The sequence below is a fragment of the Musca domestica genome, unplaced genomic scaffold, assembly GCF_030504385.1.
Source record: "Musca domestica strain aabys unplaced genomic scaffold, Musca_domestica.polishedcontigs.V.1.1 12, whole genome shotgun sequence".
Classification (NCBI taxonomy): domain Eukaryota; kingdom Metazoa; phylum Arthropoda; class Insecta; order Diptera; family Muscidae; genus Musca; species Musca domestica.
Window position 1 is genome coordinate 5,073,910 of NW_026712155.1, and position 21,039 is coordinate 5,094,948.

The 21,039-nt window shown below is 39.2% G+C and overlaps 3 protein-coding genes across 3 annotated transcripts; all 3 read left to right on the forward strand.

Annotated features, from left to right (window-relative positions):
* Positions 1 to 584: 584 nt before the first annotated feature.
* On the forward strand, positions 585 to 4,539 carry LOC131800623 (protein takeout-like). Its single transcript, XM_059118121.1, has 4 exons — positions 585 to 746; positions 3,686 to 3,920; positions 3,981 to 4,120; positions 4,189 to 4,539. Exons 1-4 carry the CDS (start codon positions 674 to 676, stop codon positions 4,488 to 4,490), a joined length of 750 nt encoding a protein of 249 aa, XP_058974104.1. The 5' UTR covers positions 585 to 673; the 3' UTR covers positions 4,491 to 4,539.
* Positions 4,540 to 8,119: 3,580 nt separating this feature from the next.
* Positions 8,120 to 11,274, forward strand: LOC131800624 (protein takeout-like). Its single transcript, XM_059118122.1, has 5 exons — positions 8,120 to 8,276; positions 10,164 to 10,247; positions 10,471 to 10,621; positions 10,683 to 10,822; positions 10,884 to 11,274. The coding sequence occupies exons 1-5, from the start codon at positions 8,195 to 8,197 to the stop codon at positions 11,183 to 11,185; spliced, it is 759 nt and encodes a 252-aa protein (XP_058974105.1). The 5' UTR covers positions 8,120 to 8,194; the 3' UTR covers positions 11,186 to 11,274.
* A 3,925-nt stretch (positions 11,275 to 15,199) lies between these two features.
* On the forward strand, positions 15,200 to 18,787 carry LOC101888320 (protein takeout). The gene is made up of 5 exons (XM_005188162.4): positions 15,200 to 15,376; positions 17,676 to 17,759; positions 17,983 to 18,133; positions 18,196 to 18,335; positions 18,397 to 18,787. Exons 1-5 carry the CDS (start codon positions 15,292 to 15,294, stop codon positions 18,696 to 18,698), a joined length of 762 nt encoding a protein of 253 aa, XP_005188219.2. The 5' UTR covers positions 15,200 to 15,291; the 3' UTR covers positions 18,699 to 18,787.
* The last annotated feature ends 2,252 nt before the right edge of the window (positions 18,788 to 21,039 follow it).

The following is a 21,039-nucleotide window of genomic DNA, read 5'->3' on the forward strand; positions in this document are numbered from 1 at the left end:
TATCTCCCCCTTTCCTTTGGTTTATTAGAATTATAACGGCAGTTTGCAAAAAAAAACTTCAGATTGCCTTTTTTCAATTGTAAAACTATCTACAACGAGATATGTTAATTTACTTCCAGTAGCTCTTCTTTAAATGTGGGCTAAGTATAGGAAAAAAAGCACCAAACTTGATTAGCAGACTTGTTGTACCTGATGTCGAATTAAATATGCGTTTTAATTAAATAATTTATTAAACCATTAATATTAAGCAATCGTTTCTTTTTGTCTAGCAATTTAAGTAAATTAAAATCAATTAAAAAACTGAGTACTCCCTCCTTTGAATTAAAATAAAAAATTCGATTGCAAAATAATTAAAATACATTCGTCTTTGTAGCATCCAATGATTTACAACAAGCCGTCCCTGTCTAATGTTCCAAAATTCGCTATCTCTCATCTAGAACAGCAGCAACATCATCCGACACCAATAACACCAACAACCACACCGAACATCATCTCCATATCTTAACACATCAGAGAAGCATCAAAGACACATCTCGGCCAAATCCAGTTTGTGAATTGAGTCTAGTATAAAAAGCCAAGTTGCTCGCTGCCAATTAGCCAGTCGTTCTCATTAGTGTTCTCAAAAAAGTCAAAACGACAAAATTAATTCCGAATCCAAGATATCAAAACTAAAATGTTTCATTTCAAATTGGCTATTTTTGTGACACTTGCCGCCGCCACCTGCCTAAGTGTGAATGCCAAATTTCGTAAGTTTCGCCGGAAGTGAATTATTAACATATAAGTGTGAGAAAATTTTCAAAATTCGAGAATCTATTATAAATTAATAGTGCGAAATGAAAATATTCCGTTGCTATTACAACAAAATTTGAAATTTTGAAATTTATGTGGATTATTTGTTTTGAAAACTGGCAAAAAAATTTATGTCCAACTTAGAAAAATGGATAACAATTTGTGAATGAAGAACTGAAAAGGAGTCTATAGAGCAGCTGAATATGAATCTATAGAAACGCTGGTTCACAGAAGAACTGAATAGGGGCCAAACAGATGTTCTATAGCCGAGGTGAATAGGGTCTCTCTAGACGAGCTAAATTTGAATATGACTCTGTAGAAACGCCGGTCCACAGAAGAGCTGAATAGGGGCCATATAGACGTTCTATAGACGTGATGAATAGGACCTCTAGAGACCTTCTATAAACGGGTCGAATGTAGAAGGTGTTAATTGGCCGTCCACAGATGAGCTGAGCTGCATAGGTGGATAATAGGCGAGCTAAAGTGATTAGGTCATATATAGACGAGCCGAATTGAATAGGTCGTCAATAGGCGATCTGAACTGTATATAGGCGAGCTGAAGTAAAAAGGTCGCCAATAAAATGAAGAGGTCGTATATAAGCGAGCTGAAGTGAATAGGTCGTCCATGGGCGAGCTGAACTTAATAGACTGTCAATAACTAAGCTGAATAGGTCGTCAATAGCTGAGCCGAACTGAATGGGTCGTCAATAGGCGAGCTGCACTAAGTAGGTCGGCAATACGCGAGCTGAACTGAATTGGTTGTCTTTGAGGCGCTGAACTAAATGGGTCGTCTATACGCTAGCTGAACTGAATAGGTCGTCAGTGGGAGAAATCTTCTATAAACGAGCAACAGAGAACGCTCCACAGCCGAACTGAGCCGCAGGGAGCTCTCTATACTTGAGTTGAGGTGAAATGAGCTCTCTATAGGTGAGCTGAAGCGCAGGGAGCTCCAGAAGCGAGCTGAAGCTGAGGAGAAGAGAAAGGGAAGGGAAGCGAAGAGGACTCTCTATAGGCGAGCTAAGGCGAAGAGAGCACTCCATAGGTGAGATGAAGCGTAAGGAGCCCTCTATATGTAATTTGAAGAGTAGAGAGTCCTCAATACACGAATTAAGGCGAAGGCAGCCCTCTAAGAGAGAGCTAAGGCGAACTGAGTAGAGTAGGCGAGCTGCACTAAGTAGGTCGGCAATACGCGAACTGAACTGAATAGGTCGTCAATAGACGACCTGAAATGAATAGGTTGTATATAAGCGAGCTAAACTAAATAGGTCGTCAATGGGCGAGCAGAACTGAATGCAGTCATGCTGAAGTAAAGATGTCGTATATAACCGAGCTAAACTGAATAAGTCGTCAATGGGCGAGATAAACTAAATAGGTCGTCAATGGGCGAGCTAAACTGAATAGGTCTTCAATGGGCGAGCTAAACTTAATAAGACGTCAATGGGCGAATTGACGTCAACTGAACTGAGTAGGTCGTCAATGGGCGAGCTAAACTGAATAGGTCGTCAACGGGTGAGCTGAACTGAATATTTCTTCTATGGGCGAGCTAAAATCAATAGATCGTCAAAGGGCGAGCTGAACTGAATAAATCGGCAATGGGAGAGTTGAACATAATAGGTGGTATATAAGCGAACTGGACTGAATAGATAGCAAATAGGTGAGCTGAAGTTAATAGGTCGTCAATGGCAGAGCTGAGGTGAATAGGTCGTTAGTGGGCTAGCTAAACTGAGTAGGTCATCAAAGGGTGAGCTGAACTGAATAGATCCTAAAAAGGCGAGCTGAAGTGAATAGGTCGTCAATGGACGAGCTAAGCTAAATAGGTCGTCAATGGGCGTGCTGAACTGAATAGGTGGCGAGCTGCACTAAGTAGGTCGGCAATACGCGAACTGAACTGAATAGGTCAGCAGTGGGAGAGTTGAACATAATAGGTGGTCTATAAGCGAACTGGACTGAATAGATAGCAAATAGGTGAGCTGAAGTGAATAGGTCGTTAGTGGGCTAGCTGAACTGAATAGGTCATCATATAAATATATCGTCAATTCGCGTGCTGAAGTGAATAGGTCGTCAATGGACGATCTAAGCTGAATAGGTCGTCAATGGTCGTGCTGAACTGAATAGATCGGAAATAGGCGAGCAAAACTGAATAGTTCAAAAGGCCAACTGAAAACTGAACTGGAGAGCTGAACAGTTTGTCTTTAGACAAACTGAATCGGTTGTCTCCAGGAGAGCTGAATCAGCAGTCTCTGAGGTCGTCTCTATACGAGCAGAATATGGAATTTTGCGTAGTCTCTAAAATGGGGAAAGCGGTAAGATTTCAGGGACAGGGAGAAACAATTTCACAGAAATTATCCTTCAATGTCCTTCAAGTATCCATTATTTTAGATTTCTAGAATCAATGTGAATTTTCAATCTAAGCTGCACTATTTCCAAGACTCTGTCTGCCCGCGTGAGTTGTTGTTAAGTCAAACATATCTACTTGTTTAACTACGTGTCAAGCGAATAGGAAAAAAACCTGATTGCCACACTAGGTATTACACATCAATTTGATTAATTAATTTACAAAAACTATATGTCTTAGTTGATTATAACAACATAAACAACAAATTATTGTTCTGGGGAGTAAAGTTTACACCCAATCATTTTGAGATAATTTCACTGCTAATTATTTGCACAGTTACAACGGAAACTGGATTTTATTGAAATTTTACCTTAAACTGGATTTTTAATTGCGAGAATTAATTCGTTTCTCTCTACGTTACAAGTGCTAACAATATCTTCCTGAACTCAGCAGAGTTTCAACATGATATTGAGAATAAAAAAAAAAAACTTGTTTTATGAAATCTTGGCTATCTATTTATTTAAAAAACGTATTAACATAAATGTATTTTGTCTCATTCAGCTGATGAACCAAAACCATGTCAGTATGGCGATGCCGATTGTATTTCCAAGGCTATGGAATATTTTCTACGCCAAAAGAACCAGGGAGAGGGTTCCATAAATCTAATTGCCATCGATCCATTGGTCATTAAGGAAATCAGCATTAAACAGGGAGCCGAGAGTCCGGTCAACATCGATCTGCAGTTTATCAACAACAAATTGATGGGTTTGAAAAATGCCAATGTTGTGAAAATTAAGTGAGTCTCCTAATTTTTTTATTAAAAAATTTGAATTATTTAAAATAATCTCCATTTCAGGGGTTTCGGCAAGGACCTAAGCGAGAAACATGAAATCCATCTCTCCGTTCCCGAAATTGAATTGGCCGGCAATTACAAGGTAGATGGCCGTATTTTAGTATTGCCCATATCTGGTAGTGGCACTAACAGCATTAAACTATGTAAGTTTGAATATATCACCTTCTTTGATACCTTTTTTATAATGTTCTTTTGTTAATTCTCTCTTTAGCCAATGTCCTCGTGAAAATGCAATTTGCCGGTGTCCCAATGGAAAAAGATGGCAAAACCTACATGAAAGTTGAAAAATTCCGCATGGACTTGGAGCCCAAAGGCATGCATTTCAAAATTGACAATCTTTTCAATGGCGATAAGGCCTTGGGCGACAACATGAATTTGTTTTTGAATGAAAATTGGCAGGACATCTATCGCGAGTTGAGAGCATCCATAACATCGGCCTTTGGCAAAGTTTTCCACACCGTCATCGGTCATGTATTCACCAAATATCCTTATGAGGAATTCTTTGCCCAATAAAATGTGATATTAGTTAGTTGTAGGAAATAAATAAGTATTTTATAGGAAATTGAAATAAACGGCGTTTTGATTAAAACGTGCTGGGAAATATTGGAAACAAATATAGGTGGAGAATCTATGAGCGAGATGAATAAAAAGGGATTGTGCGAACTAAAAATTGAGCAAAAGGAGGAAAATTTACGAGTTGAAACTGGAGACTAACAATCCTAAAGTGGGAATCTATAAATGACGTCAATAACTCTTTTATAGAGGATTCGGAAGTCAGACGGAAAAGTCTGAAGAAAAGTGTGCCTGTCAACGATCTGAATAGGGGGTCTATAGACGAGGTGAAAAAGATGTTAAGACAACAGAATAAGAGTTCTATAAACGAGCTTGATAGAAGTCCATAGCCGAGCGGAATAGGGACTCCATAGACGAACTCAACAGTGAATCTAAAATTATCTGAAAAGGAAGGTCATAGACAGGCTGAATTGAAAGTCCATAGACAAGATGAATGATCAGTCTTCACGCGAATTGAAGGGAACATTTTATAGGCAATATGACAGATAAGCTGACGAACTCTATAGCTGAGTTGAAAGGTCCCTAATGCGAGTTCTATGAAGCTGAAGCCAAGAATGGGAGCGAACGGTGGCGTAAGAAGTTCTCTACAGGTTACCTGTAGCGAAGAAAGTCTTCTATAGGACAGCTGAAACATAGGGATTTTTTTTATAGACAAGCTGAAGCGTAGGGATCCCTCTATAGGCGAGCTGATACGAAGGAAGTCCTCTACTGGTTACCTGATGCGTAGAGAGCCCTCTATAGGCAGGTTACTGTAAGCAAAAAGAGCCTTCTAAAGGCGGGCTGAAACGAAGAGAGTCCTCTATAGGGCAGCTGGAGCGTGTGGAGTACTCTATAGGAAAGCTGAAGCATAGGAAGTCCTCTACAGGTTACCTTAAGCGAAAAGATCCCTCTATAGGCGGGCTGAAGCGAAGGGAGCACTCTAAAGGCGGTCTGAAACGAAGAGAGTCCTCTATAGGGCAGCTGGAGCGTGTGGAGTACTATATACGAAAGCTGAAGCATAGGAAGCCCTCTACAGGGGACCTGAAGCGAAAAGAGCATTCTTCTATAGGCAGGCTGAGGCGAATAGAGCGCTCTAAAGGCGGGCTTAAGTGAAGAGAGTCCTCTATAGGAAAGCTGATGCACAGGGAGCCCTATGTAGGCAAGCCGAAGCGTAGGAAACCCCCTACAGGTTACCTGAAGCGAAAAGAGCCCTATATATGCGGGCCGACGCGAAGAGGGTCCCCTCTCTAAAAGTCAGCTGAAGTGTGTGGAGCCATTTAAAGGCAAGCCGAAGAAAAGAGAGTCCTCTATATGTGGACCGACGCGAAAAGGGTCCCCTTTCTAACTGTTGTGAATATAATCTCCCTAGACGAGCTAATGCGAGTATCCACAGGCGAGTTTTTACTAGTATCCATAGGAAAGCAAAGGGTTTCAACGGAAGAACTGTGTGGAGTCTATAAAGACGAACAGAAGAAGTTGAGAGGTGTCCCCTTTTTAACAAGCTGAAAGGAGTGTTGTGCTAAATAAGGACTTCAATGGAGTTTTTTTAGAATGAACATAAGAGGCCCTTCATAGACGATCTCAATGGAGTTTTTATAGAAAACTTCAAGCTAGTCTTTATGTGGACATGAAGTAAATCTTTTTGAACGACTTGGGGAGTGTTTATTGGAGTCTTTGGGAAGTCTTTATCGACTCCAAAATGAAGACAAAGGGAATCTTTATTTCCGACCTGAAGGAAGTCTTTAAAGGCTATCATAAGGATTTCTTTAAAAAAAAATTAACCAAAACTTAGTCAATGTTTAAATAAGAACCATAAGGTATATAAGTCTCCCTTATGGTTCTCATTTTCCGCCTTTTTGGAGACCGCCATGGACATAATGTAAGTAATTCTAGACGTTCTAAAGAGAGTGTTGTAGATGACAACAAGGTGTCTATATAGGCGATTACAAGGGAGCCTTTTAGATAACCTCAATGGAGACCAGGTTTTTTTTAAGATGATCGGAGGATTCTTAATTGCGAGCTGAATGGAAACATATATAGAGGAACAGAAGGGGGTTTATATGAGGTTTTATAGTAAGTCTCAAGAGAGTCGTTTTGGATGAGCATAAGAGAGTCCCAATACTCTTGCAGGTCGTCTACAAACACGCCCCTGAGGACGCCTGGAATAACTTACCTTAAGTCCATCGAGGTCTCCATTAAGTCTGTAATAAAAAAACGTATATAAGGCTCCCATAGGGTCCTTCTTTAAGTTTTGGTCCCTAAGTTGTGGTTAAAATACACTTGCTTCGAGGTCTCCAATAAGGCTGTAATATGGGAGAATTTATCGACTATCATAGGGTGTCTTCTAGACACGCAGATGGGAGCTGTACGGGTGATCAGAGGGGAATCATTGTAAACAACCTGAAGGAAAACTTCAGGTAGAAAAACTGGCGGTCTAAATAGGGTTCTATAGGTCTGCTGAACTCCCTTCAGGTGATCCCTATATGGAAAACAAGAAAGGATATATATCGTCGACCACAAGGTATTCATATAAGAAGTTCAGAAGAGGCTTGTCTGGAGGGTATCTCTTCAAACGAATGTTTATTACTAAATTCTGTTATCTAATAATCTTCTTTAGATTCAGGAATAAATTTATATTCATTTGTTAAGTGGAAATAAGTTTATAATCCGACTACAATAGGTTCTGTCAATTGCTTGTCTACTTTATCAATTATGATAAGTTATTTACAAATCTTCGCGATAAGCTTGGATTCTATTGAATTTAAATTTATTGAATAATTCCTAATGGTTATTCACAAGAATCGTTTAGGATGAGTGATTGATTGAATAAATAAATGTTACAAACGAGTATCTGACAAATGCGTCTTGTAAAAGATATTTGAATTGCCGGAAGCTGTTCACACTTAGGGTGACTGCTGCAATGGTACCATTCGGTAGCACTTTCAGTCATGTGTATTTCCCTTGATGGAATGTATTTCCCTTGATGGAATGTATTTCCCTTGACGAATCAAAATCAAAATATTCCGCAACGAATAGCTTAATGTTTGTTCCTCATTAAGAACGAGACTTCATGCACGCCCTTCTTCCTTCGGCAATTTCTGTTGACTCTTCATTGAATTGATTTATAATTCTTATTCGCAATTTATTCTCTATTTGTTTCCAGTTTCATTAGATATTTTTGACATCTTTGTTCTGTATTTAAAAACTTAATCCTATGAGTTTTTTTCAACATAACACATTAGGATAGCTCCATACATATTAATTTTAGACCCTATGGCTATTAATTCTTCAATTTATAAATACCATAATTTCCAAAAATGTAATGTAAAATTTTCAATAAAAGATAATAACTATTTTATAACCTTATTAACTTTTTTCCAATTCATCAATTCGGAAGTCCAACATTCTCTCCCAACTTATCTCCATTATTTATTCATGCGAACAGGAAATCAACGCTACAGCCAGCAGTGCGAATTGTCGATGAACTTGGATTAGAGCAAAAAATTGAAAACTTGCAATTCTCAGTGGAAATATTGCAAAATAGACAAGTCTATAAAATGCCGCCACTATAAAAGGCTCTCTAACAGTTTTGTAACACGTTTCGAATTGTGCGGATTGTCAGGCAAAAAAAAAAAACAACAACTAACCGAAATAAAATAGCAACAATGTATTTTAGCAATTTTGTAAATATTTTGATTTTATTCGGCTTGGTGACAGCGTGGAGTGCTGTGGCGAACGGTGCCTTTCGTAAGTGAATTAAGGAAATACCAAGCGGAATTGTGAAAATTAAGGATATTTAAAATCGATTTCTCACCGGAACGGATGTGTACAAAAACCACGTACTAAACATGTGTTCTGCAAAATATTAACGTTCCGAAAAAAACATGTGACCAATATTGAAACAAGGATAATGAAACTGATATCAGTCTCGAAGAATATACGATGATCGTAAAAACTTAGCCCATGAATCGTTTTGGAATAGCTGAAATTTAAACGGCAATTTAGACCTTTTAATTGGACTCAAAGGAGTATTGCTATAAACGGTCTGAAAGGAAATATCTATAGACATTATCAGGTCCTTTTTGGATGCCAATCGAAAGTCTTAATATTTTTCCAAATTTAGGGCCAGAAGTGAGTCCAACCCGACCATTTCTGTACCTAAAATCTAATCTCTATACTCATTTTAAACAGATAATGAAGAGTCTGTCCTCGACGAAGCTTTAAAGAAATCCTCATAAGAATGGAGAAATTTGATTTTCAGCCTTATTCTGTTGATTATAGATTATTGAGTAGCATCAAAAATCCAGACCTCGAGATCGGAAGATTAAAAGGATTCGAACCATTCTGGTCCTCAATAAAAGCGTTTTTCTAGACTTATGTATAGAACCCCTCCTTTTCAGCTTTAAACACTCTTCAGCTTTTTTTGAGAGGAGAGGATACTTGCTTCTGGACTTCAGTAAATTCTTCATTCTAGTTGTTCATAAATATGTCCGTTCAGTCGGCTATAGATTTTGTTTATTTTTTTTAAGGAGGAAACTTTCTTCGGCACTCTTTAGGTGAACTCCCTTAAGCTCATCAATGGAGACCCACTCAGCTAGTTTACGGAGGCTACTTCGGCTCGCCTATGGAGATTACATTTCAGCTGGCCTATAAAGAAAACTACAATTAGCTCGTCTAGAGAAGAGACTCTAGAGAGAAGACTCCCTTCAAGTAGAGGATACTGCCTTTATCGCTCCTGAAAATCAGGTTGCCAACAGCTCTTATAGAATGGACCCTGCCCTCAGCTCGTCTAGATTAGGGACTACCTTCAGCACGTCTAGTGTGGAATCTCCCTTCAATACGTCCCCAAAGGAGACTCAATTTAGCTCATCCCAAGAGGAGACTTTCTTCAGGTAGAGGAGACTGCCTTCATCGTTTCTGAAGAACAGGCTGCCTTCAGCTCTTCTAGAGATTCCATTCAGCTCGTCTCAAAATGAGACTTTCTTCAGCTCATCTACAGTGGAATCTCCCTTCAGCAAGTCTCGAAAGGATAATCCCTTCAGCTCGTCTCAAAAGCTCATCTAGAGAGAAGACCACCTTCAGGTAGAGGATACTGTCTTCATCGCTTCTAGAGACTGAACAGACTGCCTCCGGCTCCTCTAGAGTGGAGACACCCTTCAGCTCGTCTCGAAAGGAGACTTTCTTCAGGTCTTCCAGAATGGATTTTTACTATTAAGACTTCCATCAGCTCGTCTCGTAGACTCTCTTCAGTTCGACTATTAAAACTTCCTTCAAACCGTTTATGAAGACTCGCTTTAGCTTGTCTTTTAAATCAGCTCGTCTATGAAGACTTTCTTTAGCTCATCTCTGGAGACTTCCATCAGCTCGTCTATACAGACTCCCTTCAACACGTCTATAGAGTCTTCCTATAATTCATCTATTGAGACTCCTCTCTACTTATCTATGAAGATTTGCTTTCACATCGTCTATGGAGACTCCCTTCAGCAGGACTATGGAGACACAGCTCTCCTATATGAAGATAATGAACCGTAAATCTTATTAATTTATTTTCACGCGGATTTAACCCTAATTAATACTTAATATTTATATTTAAAAATTTTCACTTAATAAATTTCTATTTTCTAACTGTTTCAGCGGATGATCCAAAGCCCTGCAAATATGGCGATGAACAATGTATTGGAAAAGTTATTGGACTTATTGCAAGGGAGAAATATGGTGGTATGTTTTACTAAATAATAAGGTTCTCAAAATGAGGAGTATTAAGATCAATATATACTCCAAACAAATTCGGCTTCAAATTACCTTAACCACTTTCCTCAAACTAAATTATTATCCTGATCTTTACCTGAACTCCTAGCATAATAAGTCCTTAGGAGGTATTGATTTTTCCATAACCATTTTCTATTTTTTTTTTTTTTTTTTTTTTTTTTTGAACTCCCAGGTGATGACAGCCTGAATTTAAGTGCCATGGATCCCATACCTGTCAAAAAGTTGCACATCAAACAGGGTAGTGATAGTCCAGTCAACATTGATTTGTTATTTACCAACAACGTGGGGATTGGACTTAAAACGGCAACATTGTTAAAAACGAAGTGCGTATAATTATTTTTTTTGGTTTTCTGATAACTTCGTTTGATTTTTTTTTACTTTCAGAGGCTTCGGCAAAGATTTGGCAACAAAACATGAAGTTATATTCAAAACTGATAAACTGGCCTTAGTGGGAGACTATAAGATATCCGGCAAGGTGTTGGTACTTCCCATACACGGTTCGGGTAAAAGCAATGTAACACTGGGTAGGTAACGATTTTTCCAATACATATGTAATTATTTCCTAATCCTTGTTTTGTCTTCCAGTCGAACCCAAAATAACTATCAGTTGGATGGGCACACCAAATGTAAAGGATGGTGGTGCTACCCACATGAAATTGGATAAATTCACCGTTGATTTGGAACCAAAGAATGTCATTTTCAATTTTGAGAATCTATTCAACGATAAGTTTCTCAGCGATAATATGAATAAATTCTTAACTGACAGTTGGAAGGAAATCTATCCCGAAATCCATACCGCATTGACAAAGGGCTTGGCTCCGATTGCCCGCAATGTTATTCAGGGTGTTTTTGATAAACATCCCTATGAGAAATTGTTTTTAGAATAAATTTGTTTATAGAAAATTGTACGTAGAATATATTGAAAAGAATATGTGGTATAATAAATTTTTATTTCCGACAATTTTTAAAAGATGAATCATGCTACAGGATGCATTAAATACGTCTAGGCTTTTCGAGAACAAGGCATAAGGTTTAAAATATTCTACACCTGTTACAACTTTTCTATCTACAGAAACCCGGCTGAAGATCTTCTTTCTATCAAGAACCTGTTGAATGTGTTCTAACCGAAAAATACATATTGAAAGCCCTTTAAATAAGGCCTTCAAAAGATATTCTACAGAATGAAGACTATCAAAATGGCCCTTACACAAAAGGGACCTCCAAAAGGGTTTCTATAGACGGAAATCCTCAAAGGGTCCTGGAAAACTGAAGGTCTCCATAGGTCCTCTATAGAATGCCTTTAAAGATTCTTGGAAAAACAGAACGCCTCCAAAAGCCTTTTATAAAAAGAGGGCCTTCAATAGACCCTTCAACAGGTCTCCTGCAAATAGAAGACCTTCAAAGGGTATTCTATTGACAGAAAATCTTCCAAAGGCCTTCTATAAACAGAAGAACTTCAAGAGGTGTTCTATAGGAAGAAAAGAGTAAAATGCTTTCTTCAAAATAGGTTCTATTGACAGAAAACCTTTAACCGGTATTCTATGGACAGAAGACCTCTAAACTGTAAAGACAATGGAACTTTAAAAGTTCATCGATAGAATGAAAGCCTTCAAAGCCCTTCTATTGAACCCTTCATCTATAGCGAGAAAAGTTTAAATGAGTCTCCAATTGAGGAAGACCTTGGACAGCTGGTACCTAAAGAGGACTTCTCTCAATTTTTGAGTCCTCATGAGAATCATCTTTCTAATGAAGATCTTCTAAAGGTTTCATTCGTAGAAGACCGATGAAATGAAGTCCCTCAGAAGGTACGAGACTTCCCGTCTATGGAGGCTTCACAACTCGTCTATGGAAATTCCGCCTTTAACACGTCTATGAGGACCCCACCTTCAACTCGCCTGCGTAGACTCCAACAATGGAAACTCTGCCTGCGGAGAGTATGTTCCTCATCTATGAAGACTCCCTTTCCAACTCGCTATGTCAATGGAGACTTCGCTCCAGCTCAACTATGGAGACTTCACTCCAGCTTGTCTATGAAGACTGCGCTCTAGCTTGTCTATGAAGACTGCGCTCTAGCTTGTCTATGAAGACTGCGCTCTAGCTTGTCTATGAAGAGTGCGGTCTAGCTTGTCTATGAAGAGTGCGGTCTAGCTCTTCTATGAAAACTACGCAGACTTCACTTCAGCTCGTTTATGAAGACTGCGCTCTAGCTCGTCTATGAAGACTGCGCTCTAGCTCGTCTATGAAGAGTGCGGTCTAGATCTTCTATGAAGACTGCGCTCCAGCTCGTCTATGGAGACTGCGCTCCAGCTCGTCTATGGAGACTGCGCTCCAGCTCGTCTATGAAGACTGCGCTCCAGCTCGTCTATGGAGACTGCGCTCCAGCTCGTCTATGGAGACTGCGCTCCAGCTCGTCTATGGAGACTGCGCTCCAGCTCGTCTATGGAGACTGCGCTCCAGCTCGTCTATGGAGACTGCGCTCCAGCTCGTCTATGGAGACTGCGCTCCAGCTCGTCTATGGAGACTGTGCTCCAGCTCGTCTATGGAGAATGCCCTCCAGCTTGTCTATGGAGACTGTGCTCCAGCTCAATTATGGATACTCCTTCAACTCGTCTATGTAGACTTCGCTCCAGTTTTATTATGGACACTGCTTCAACTCGTCTTTGGAGAAGTATGAAAGCTCCCCCCACCATCTTGTCTTGTCTATGAAATCTCCCCCTGAAAGATTGACTCCTAATTTAGTCTCAAGGGTGCAATTAATAAACTAAAGAAAATAAAAATTGTGTAGCTTGTTCCGAGGTTCAAAAGGGTCTGATTTTACTTAGTTATCTTTACTAGAAATATTTATAGATTACAGCTCTATCTTTCTCCAAAAAAACAAACAGTTTGTCCATATAAAGAAGATCTCTGAAAGGTCTTCCTCTGAGATCTTTTTGAAGGTATTTTGTACAGTTAACACCGTTCTTACGGAAGCCCAATTATAGATATTATATTCTGAAATGTGTCCCCTCCAAATATAATATCTACAAATATTTTCTAATCTTATCTACCTATTCCGACTTACATAAGATCTGAGAATAGGTCTATGAATAACGAAACTTTGTTAAGGTGAGATGCGTAAATGTGCAATTTCTGCCCTAGAATTGTAACCGAATCTCGGGTGTAGGATAAAAAATATACTTGCCAGTGTTGGAAATAAAAGGAGGCCCCAATACGGACCTCAAAATTTTCCTATCTTCGCGGCAGGACAAACCTAGAATTAATCTCAGTTTTTAAGTATAAATTTCAAAGATTTCGGACCTTTCATCTAAGTGGAAGTTTACATGAAAGGTAATAAGAAAAAATTTGGTGCGTGCATGCCATACATAGTTGGCATTGCTTTCCTCACTTTGGGACTTCAGTAAACCAGCATCAGATGTAAACCAGGTCCCTAGTATAAGGGTATTTATTTTGGCATAATCAGTGTTGTGGCCAACCGAATAACCAGTTTATTTAATCAATATCATTACGTATCTTAAATCCCTAACACTAGTCTACTGTTTTCTTAAATTACAAATACTGAGTGAGATGAAAAAAACTGCAACCAACTTCAGACTGCTGTCATTTCTAAGCCACTCGTCCAGCAGCTGTAAAAATACTCCAGTGAAAGCTCATTATATTGTTTACAAGCGTACAAAAGCGTTGTGGTGAAAATTTTCTAGAAAAAAGTTATTCGTGATAGTGTATTTTCTTTATATTTGGCTGGAAAACCACAAGTGGCTATCGTTAGAGCATTCGAAAAGTAATGAAACGACTTGATCGAAACCCGCGTCTCAGTGGCCGAGAAATGGCTTGTGAGCTGCACATATCGCAATGTTCCATTCGGCAGATATTGAAAAATTGCCATTGAACTTCCAAAAAGTGTAAGAACTTACACCGCAACAGAAAGAAAATAGACTGAAAAGAGCTAAAGAGTTGTTTCGCTTGGCCGAAAGCGGTGATCTGCCGAATTTGGTTTTCTCCGATGAGAAAACATTCGTTGTCCAGCAGTTTGTAAACAAACAAAATGATCGTGTTTACTTGCCAAAGAGGTCAGCTGAAAATGTGCAACTTCGGTTGGCCACCAGAACTCAAGCGCCGGCCATCATCATGGTGATGGTGCGGGCCGCCTTAACAGCCGATGGTCGCTCTCCGCTCGTAATAATCGACAGTGTCATCAGAATAAATGCCGAATATTATCGCGAAAATATTCTGGAGGGTGTATTAAAGTCTTGGACATGCAAATATTTAGGCGGCAGACCTTGGACATATCAACAGGACTCAGCACCATCGTACTCAGCACGCCCACCCAAGAATGGTTACAACATGAGATTCCTCGTTTCATTTCCAGCGCACAATGGGCACCAAAATCTCCAGATACCAATCCCTTGAAATCTTCGGATACTAATCCGCCTGGAGTATTGTGGAAAGCAAGTTTTGCACTAAAAAATACCAAAGTGTTGATCACCTCAAAAAAGCGTTTCGGCGGGAATGGGCCAAAATACCGCAGAGCAACATTTGGGCAGCGTGTGACGGTTTCATTGTCCGTTTGAAGGCCGCAATTCATGCCAAAGGTGATCGATTCGAACAAATTTAAACTTATTCGAAAAGTTGATGCTATTTCCGACAGTTTTGCTTTCATTCAGTAAAATTTAAAAAAAAGTATAAATTATAGCGTAAAACTTTGTTGCAGATTTTTTTATGTCACCCTGTATATGACATATTAGAACAAATTGAATAGATTTTTTTCATATTCAACCGAATTTTACCATTGGTAAAACTAGGTCCGGTATATCTATTGCTACAATAAATATTTTTAATATATTCCGTATCGAAGTCAAGTGGAAATTTTGCAAAACAGACAAGTATATAAAATGCCGCCATTATAAATGGCTTTCTAACAGTTTTGTAACACGCTTCGAATTGTGCGGATTGTCAGGCAACAAAAACAAACACCAACCAAAATAAAATAGCAACAATGTATTTTAAAAACTTTTTTGTAAACATTTTTATTTTATTCGGCTTGGTGATAGCGTGGAGTACTGTGGCGAACGGTGCCTTTCGTAAGTGAGATGAAAAAAAAAACCAAGCGGAATTGTGAAAATTAAAGGATATAGAAAAACGGGTTCCCCATTGGAACGGTACTCATCCGCACACAAAAACCGATATAAAAGTAATAAGACATGTGCCATACAAAATATTTGCTTCAAGTTCCGATAAAAATATATAAATTATAACCAATCTTAAAATAAGGATAATGATCCAGCGTCCTGGAAAAATAGTGTTTGTATCCGAAAACTGGAAGGATATGAGATGAAGAGTCGTAAAAACTAAGCCCATGAGTCGTCTTGGAGTAGCTGAAATTTAAACTGCAATTTAGACCTTTTAATTGGACTCAAAGGAGTTAATATCGACAGCTACAAAGGAGTCCTTTAGACATGGAATAGCTGAAAGAAAATTCTTATAAGCCAGACCAATGAATTGCTATAAACGGCCTGAAAGGAAATATTTATAGACATTATCAGGTCCTTTTTTGAAGCTAATCGAAAGTCTTAATATTTTTCCAAATTTAGGGCCAGAAGTGAGTCCAACCCGACCATTTCTGTACCTAAAATCTAATCTCTATACTCATTTTAAACAGATAATGAAGAGTCTGTCATCGACGAAGCTTTAAAGGAATCCGCATAAAAATGCAGAAATAGTTTTTCGGCCTTAATCTGTTCATTATAGATTATTGAGTAGCATCAAAAATCCAGCCCTCGAGATCGGAAGATTAAAAGGATTCGAACCATTCTGGTCCTCAATAAAAGCGTTTTTCTAGACTTATGTATAGAACCCCTCCTTTTCAGCTTTAAACACTCTTCAGCTCTTTTTAAGAGCAGAGGATACTTGCTTCTGGACTTCAGTAAATTCTGCATTCTAGTTGTTCATAAATATGTCCGTTCAGTCGGCTATAGATTTTGTTTATTTTTTTAAGAAGGAAACTGTCTTCGGCACTCTTTAGGTGAACTCCCTTAAGCTCATCATTCTAGACCCACTCAGCTAGTTTACGGAGGCTACCACGGCTCGCCTATGGAGATTCCATTTCAGCCGGCCTATAAAGAAAACTATATTTAGCTCGTCTAGAGAAGAGACTCTAGAGAGAAGACTCCCTTCAAGTAGAGGATACTGCCTTTATCGCTCCTGAAAATCAGGTTGCCAACAGCTCTTATAGAATGGACCCTGCCCTCAGCACGTCTAGTGTGGAATCTCCTTTCAATACGTCCCCAAAGGAGACTCAATTTAGCTCATCCCAAGAGGAGACTTTCTTCAGGTAGAGGAGACTGCCTTCATCGTTTCTGAAGAACAGGCTGCCTTCAGCTCTTCTAGAGATTCCATTCAGCTCGTCTCAAAATTAGACTCATCTACAGTGGAATCTCCCTTCAGCACGTCTCGAAAGGAGAATCCCTTCAGCTCGTCTCAAAAGCTCATCTAGAGAGAAGACCACCTTCAGGTAGAAGATACTGTCTTCATCGCTTCTAGAGACTGAACAGACTGCCCCCGGGTCCTCTAGAGTGGAGACACCCTTCAGCTCGTCCCGAAAGGACTGCCTTCATCGCTCTTGAAGTTGACTGCCCTCAGCTTCTCTAGAGGGGGGACTCCCTTCAGCTCGTCTAGAGTGGAATCTCACTTCGGCTCGTCTCGAAAAAATACTCTCTTCAGGTCTTCTAGAATGGAAACTAACTTCAGCTCGTCTAGAGTGGAATCTCTCTTCAGCCCGTCTCGAAAGGAGAGTCCCCTCAGCTCGTGTAGGCACAAGACATCCTTCAAGTAGAGGAGACTGCCTTTATCGCTTCTGAAGACTGAACAGACTGCCTCCGGCTCCTCTAGAGTGGAGACACCCTTCAGCTCGTCTCGAAAGGAGACTTTCTTCAGGTCTTCCAGAATGGATTATTACTATTAAGACTTCCTTCAGCTCGTCTCGTAGACTCTCTTCAGTTCGACTATGAAAACTTCCTTCAAACCGTTTATGAAGACTCGCTTTAGCTTGTCTTTTAAATCAGCTCGTCTATGAAGACTTTCTTTAGCTCATCTCTGGAGACTTCCATCAGCTCGTCTATACAGACTCCCTTCAACACGTCTATAGAGTCTTCCTATAATTCATCTATTGAGACTCCTCTCTACTTATCTATGAAGATTTGCTTTCACATCGTCTATGGAGACTCCCTTCAGCAGGACTATGGAGACACAGCTCTCCTATATGAAGATAATGAACCGTAAATCTTATTAATTTATTTTCACGCGGATTTAACCCTAATTAATACTTAATATTTATATTTAAAAATTTTCACTTAATAAATTTCTATTTTCTAACTGTTTCAGCGGATGATCCAAAGCCCTGCAAATATGGCGATGAACAATGTATTGGAAAAGTTATTGGACTTATTGCAAGGGAGAAATATGGTGGTATGTTTTACTAAATAATAAGGTTCTCAAAATGAGGAGTATTAAGATCAATATATACTCCAAACAAATTCGGCTTCAAATTACCTTAACCACTTTCCTCAAACTAAATTATTATCCTGATCTTTACCTGAACTCCTAGCATAATAAGTCCTTAGGAGGTATTGATTTTTCCATAACCATTTTCTATTTTTTTTTTTTTTTTTTTTTTTTTTTGAACTCCCAGGTGATGACAGCCTGAATTTAAGTGCCATGGATCCCATACCTGTCAAAAAGTTGCACATCAAACAGGGTAGTGATAGTCCAGTCAACATTGATTTGTTATTTACCAACAACGTGGGGATTGGACTTAAAACGGCAACATTGTTAAAAACGAAGTGCGTATAATTATTTTTTTTGGTTTTCTGATAACTTCGTTTGATTTTTTTTTTACTTTCAGAGGCTTCGGCAAAGATTTGGCAACAAAACATGAAGTTATATTCAAAACTGATAAACTGGCCTTAGTGGGAGACTATAAGATATCCGGCAAGGTGTTGGTACTTCCCATACACGGTTCGGGTAAAAGCAATGTAACACTGGGTAGGTAACGATTTTTCCAATACATATGTAATTATTTCCTAATCCTTGTTTTGTCTTCCAGTCGAACCCAAAATAACTATCAGTTGGATGGGCACACCAAATGTAAAGGATGGTGGTGCTACCCACATGAAATTGGATAAATTCACCGTTGATTTGGAACCAAAGAATGTCATTTTCAATTTTGAGAATCTATTCAACGATAAGTTTCTCAGCGATAATATGAATAAATTCTTAACTGACAGTTGGAAGGAAATCTATCCCGAAATCCATACCGCATTGACAAAGGGCTTGGCTCCGATTGCCCGCAATGTTATTCAGGGTGTTTTTGATAAACATCCCTATGAGAAATTGTTTTTAGAATAAATTTGTTTATAGAAAATTGTACGTAGAATATATTGAAAAGAATATGTGGTATAATAAATTTTTATTTCCGACAATTTTTAAAAGATGAATCATGCTACAGGATGCATTAAATACGTCTAGGCTTTTCGAGAATAAGGCATAAGGTTTAAAATATTCTACACCTGTTACAACTTTTCTATCTACAGAAACCCGGCTGAAGATCTTCTTTCTATCAAGAACCTGTTGAATGTGTTCTAACCGAAAAATACATATTGAAAGCCCTTTAAATAAGGCCTTCAAAAGATATTCTACAGAATGAAGACTATCAAAATGGCCCTTACACAAAAGGGACCTCCAAAAGGGTTTCTATAGACGGAAGTCCTCAAAGGGTCCTGGAAAACTGAAGGACTCCATAGGTCCTCTATAGAATGCCTTTAAAGATTCTTGGAAAAACAGAACGCCTCCAAAAGCCTTTTATAAAAAGAGGGCCTTCAATAGACCCTTCAACAGGTCTCCTGCAAATAGAAGACCTTCAAAGGGTATTCTATTGACAGAAAATCTTCCAAAGGCCTTCTATAAACAGAAGAACTTCAAGAGGTGTTCTATAGGAAGAAAAGAGTAAAATGCTTTCTTCAAAATAGGTTCTATTGACAGAAAACCTTTAACCGGTCTTCTATGGACAGAAGACCTCTAAACTGTAAAGACAATGGAACTTTAAAAGTTCATCGATAGAATGAAAGCCTTCAAAGCCCTTCTATTGAACCCTTCATCTATAGCGAGAAAAGTTTAAATGAGTCTCCAATTGAGGAAGACCTTGGACAGCTGGTACCTAAAGAGGACTTCTCTCAATTTTTGAGTCCTCATGAGAATCATCTTTCTAATGAAGATCTTCTAAAGGTTTCATTCGTAGAAGACCGATGAAATGAAGTCCCTCAGAAGGTACGAGACTTCCCGTCTATGGAGGCTTCACAACTCTTCTATGGAAATTCCGCCTTTAACACGTCTATGAGGACCCCACCTTCAACTCGCCTGCGTAGACTCCAACAATGGAAACTCTGCCTGCGGAGAGTATGTTCCTCATCTATGAAGACTCCCTTTCCAACTCGCTATGTCAATGGAGACTTCGCTCCAGCTCAACTATGGAGACTTCACTCCAGCTTGTCTATGAAGACTGCGCTCTAGCTTGTCTTTGAAGACTGCGCTCTAGCTTGTCTATGAAGAGTGCGGTCTAGCTCTTCTATGAAGACTACGCAGACTTCACTTCAGCTCGTTTATGAAGACTGCGGTCTAGCTCTTCTATGAAGACTACGCTCTAGCTCGTCTATGAAGACTGCGCTCCAGCTCGTCTATGGAGACTGCGCTCCAGCTCGTCTATGGAGACTGCGCTCCAGCTCGTCTATGGAGACTGCGCTCCAGCTCGTCTATGGAGACTGCGCTCCAGCTCGTCTATGGAGACTGCGCTCCAGCTCGTCTATGGAGACTGCGCTCCAGCTCGTCTATGGAGACTGTGCTCCAGCTCGTCTATGGAGAATGCCCTCCAGCTTGTCTATGGAGACTGTGCTCCAGCTCAATTATGGATACTCCTTCAACTCGTCTATGTAGACTTCGCTCCAGTTTTATTATGGACACTGCTTCAACTCGTCTTTGGAGAAGTATGAAAGCTCCCCCCACCATCTTGTCTTGTCTATGAAATCTCCCCCTGAAAAGATTGACTCCTAATTTAGTCTCAAGGGTGCAATTAATAAACTAAAGAAAATAAAAATTGTGTAGCTTGTTCCGAGGTTCAAAAGGGTCTGATTTTACTTAGTTATCTTTACTAGAAATATTTATAGATTACAGCTCTATCTTTCTCCAAAAAAACAAACAGTTTGTCCATATAAAGAAGATCTCTGAAAGGTCTTCCTCTGAGATCTTTTTGAAGGTATTTTGTACAGTTAACACCGTTCTTACGGAAGCCCAATTATAGATATTATATTCTGAAATGTGTCCCCTCCAAATATAATATCTACAAATATTTTCTAATCTTATCTACCTATTCCGACTTACATAAGATCTGAGAATAGGTCTATGAATAACGAAACTTTGTTAAGGTGAGATGCGTAAATGTGCAATTTCTGCCCTAGAATTGTAACCGAATCTCGGGTGTAGGATAAAAAATATACTTGCCAGTGTTGGAAATAAAAGGAGGCCCCAATACGGACCTCAAAATTTTCCTATCTTCGCGGCAGGACAAACCTAGAATTAATCTCAGTTTTTAAGTATAAATTTCAAAGATTTCGGACCTTTCATCTAAGTGGAAGTTTACATGAAAGGTAATAAGAAAAAATTTGGTGCGTGCATGCCATACATAGTTGGCATTGCT

Coding starts and splice junctions, on each gene's coding strand:
- LOC131800623 (XM_059118121.1), top strand. CDS start 674: ATGTTTCATTTCAAATTGGCTATTTTTGTGACACTTGCCGCCGCCACC. Junction 3,921..3,980: donor GCCAATGTTGTGAAAATTAA/GTGAGTCTCCTA, acceptor TCTCCATTTCAG/GGGTTTCGGCAAGGACCTAA. Junction 4,121..4,188: donor CACTAACAGCATTAAACTAT/GTAAGTTTGAAT, acceptor TTCTCTCTTTAG/CCAATGTCCTCGTGAAAATG.
- LOC131800624 (XM_059118122.1), top strand. CDS start 8,195: ATGTATTTTAGCAATTTTGTAAATATTTTGATTTTATTCGGCTTGGTG. Junction 10,248..10,470: donor TGCAAGGGAGAAATATGGTG/GTATGTTTTACT, acceptor TTGAACTCCCAG/GTGATGACAGCCTGAATTTA. Junction 10,622..10,682: donor GCAACATTGTTAAAAACGAA/GTGCGTATAATT, acceptor TTTTACTTTCAG/AGGCTTCGGCAAAGATTTGG.
- LOC101888320 (XM_005188162.4), top strand. CDS start 15,292: ATGTATTTTAAAAACTTTTTTGTAAACATTTTTATTTTATTCGGCTTG. Junction 15,377..17,675: donor TGTGGCGAACGGTGCCTTTC/GTAAGTGAGATG, acceptor TAACTGTTTCAG/CGGATGATCCAAAGCCCTGC. Junction 17,760..17,982: donor TGCAAGGGAGAAATATGGTG/GTATGTTTTACT, acceptor TTGAACTCCCAG/GTGATGACAGCCTGAATTTA.